The sequence below is a fragment of the Notothenia rossii genome, assembly GCF_949606895.1.
Source record: "Notothenia rossii genome assembly, chromosome: 3".
Classification (NCBI taxonomy): Eukaryota; Metazoa; Chordata; class Actinopteri; order Perciformes; family Nototheniidae; genus Notothenia; species Notothenia rossii.
Genome location: NC_136901.1, coordinates 827749 through 830248, shown reverse-complemented (window position 1 = coordinate 830248; position 2500 = coordinate 827749). Strand labels below are relative to the sequence as shown.

The 2500-nt window shown below is 50.0% G+C and overlaps 1 protein-coding gene across 1 annotated transcript in view; it reads right to left on the bottom strand.

The window, feature by feature from the left end:
• LOC307031018 (kalirin-like) overlaps positions 1-2500 on the bottom strand; it is an 86250-nt gene that overhangs the window by 54354 nt on the left and 29396 nt on the right. The window contains exon 21 of the mRNA XM_079667729.1: positions 712-831. Coding sequence (XP_079523855.1) covers positions 712-831 — 120 coding nt within the window. The remainder of the gene's footprint in view (positions 1-711; positions 832-2500) is intronic.

Sequence of the window (2500 nt, the reverse complement as noted above, 5' to 3'; positions counted from 1 at the left end):
GGGGTCAAACTCTATTTCATCATGGGTCAAGTCAGCATCAAGGTTACACTCAAAGGGCCGGCTGTAACTTCAAGACGATATAAATACATGAGTAAAAGAATGTGTTGACGTGATTGCCTCTGCATTTATTATCTGAATAACTTCATGATTAACTGCGTCTGAGACATAGACTGTATATATAAAGGTCTGAGACATAGACTGTATACATAAAGGTCTGAGACATAGACTGTATATATAAAGGTCTGAGACATAAAGGTCTGAGACATAGACTGTATATATAAAGGTCTGAGACATAGACTGTATATATAAAGGTCTGAGACATAGACTGTATATATAAAGGTCTGAGACATAAAGGTCTGAGACATAAAGGTCTGAGACATAGACTGTATATATAAAGGTCTGAGACATAGACTGTATATATAAAGGTCTGAGACATAAAGGTCTGAGACATAGACTGTATATATAAAGGTCTGAGACATAGACTGTATATATAAAGGTCTGAGACATAAAGGTCTGAGACATAAAGGTCTGAGACATAAAGGTCTGAGAGCAGAAGAAGTCTGTGGTTTATGGACAGCGTGCGTCTTTAAAGCGGCATGTAACCGTATAATAAACATATCACATTCTTTCGCTTGCGGGCCACAGAAAGTGAGGTCTTGAGTTTGACCCCTGCTCTACGGGATTATTTAATGAAGTGTCGGGCTGCAGTACCTCAATGGCCTGCTGGAGGCGCTCATGCTCCCTCTGAAGCTGCTCAGCCTCAGACAGACAGCTGGAGTTCAGCATGCACGACGACAGCATCACCTCCCCCTCCTGGATCCAGCCCAACACCTTAGACAGGTGAGAGAGAGACAGGTGAGACACACAGGTGAGAGAGACAGGTGAGACACACAGGTGAGAGAGAGAGACAGGTGAGACACAGAGGTGAGAGAGACAGGTGAGACACAAAGGGGAGAGAGAGAGACAGGTGAGACACACAGGTGAGAGAGAGACAGGTGAGACACACAGGTGAGAGAGAGACAGGTGAGACACACAGGTGAGAGAGAGAGACAGGTGAGACACACAGGTGACAGAGACAGGTGAGACACACAGGTGAGAGAGAGACAGGTGAGACACACAGGTGAGAGAGACAGGTGAGACACACGTGAGAGAGAGACAGGTGAGACACACAGGTGAGAGAGACAGGTGAGACACACAGGTGAGAGACACAGGTGAGACACACAGGTGAGAGAGAGACAGGTGAGACACACAGGTGAGAGGGACAGGTGAGACACACAGGTGAGAGAGACAGGTGAGACACACAGGTGAGAGAGAGAGACAGGTGAGTCACACAGGTGAGAGACACAGGTGAGACACACAGGTGAGAGAGACAGGTGAGACACACAGGGGAGAGAGAGAGACAGGTGAGACACACAGGTGAGAGACACAGGTGAGACACACAGGTGAGAGAGACAGGTGAGACACACAGGGGAGAGAGAGAGACAGGTGAGACACACAGGTGAGAGAGAGACAGGTGAGACACACAGGTGAGAGAGAGACAGGTGAGACACACAGGTGAGAGAGAGAGACAGGTGAGACACACAGGTGACAGAGACAGGTGAGACACACAGGTGAGAGAGAGACAGGTGAGACACACAGGTGAGAGAGACAGGTGAGACACACGTGAGAGAGAGACAGGTGAGACACACAGGTGAGAGAGACAGGTGAGACACACAGGTGAGAGACACAGGTGAGACACACAGGTGAGAGAGACAGGTGAGACACACAGGTGAGAGACACAGGTGAGACACACAGGTGAGAGAGACAGGTGAGACACACAGGTGAGAGAGACAGGTGAGACACACGTGAGAGAGAGACAGGTGAGACACACAGGTGAGAGAGACAGGTGAGACACACAGGTGAGAGAGACACAGGTGAGACACACAGGTGAGAGAGACAGGTGAGACACACAGGTGAGAGAGACAGGTGAGACACACAGGTGAGAGAGAGACAGGTGAGTCACACAGGTGAGAGAGACAGGTGAGACACACAGGGGAGAGGGACAGGTGAGACACACAGGTGAGAGAGAGACAGGTGAGACACACAGGTGAGAGGGACAGGTGAGACACACAGGTGAGAGGGACAGGTGAGAGAGAGACAGGTGAGACACATAGGTGAGAGAGAGACAGGTGAGACACACAGGTGAGAGAGAGACAGGTGAGACACACAGGTGAGAGAGACAGGTGAGACACACAGGTGAGAGAGACAGGTGAGACACACAGGTGAGAGAGAGACAGGTGAGACACACAGGTGAGAGGGACAGGTGAGAGAGAGACAGGTGAGACACACAGGTGAGAGGGACAGGTGAGACACGCAGGTGAGAGGGACAGGTGAGAGAGAGACAAGTGAGACACACAGGTGAGAGAGAGAGACAGGTGAGACACACAGGTGAGAGAGAGACAGGTGAGACACACAGGTGAGAAAGACAGGTGAGACACACAGGTGAGAGGGACAGGTGAGA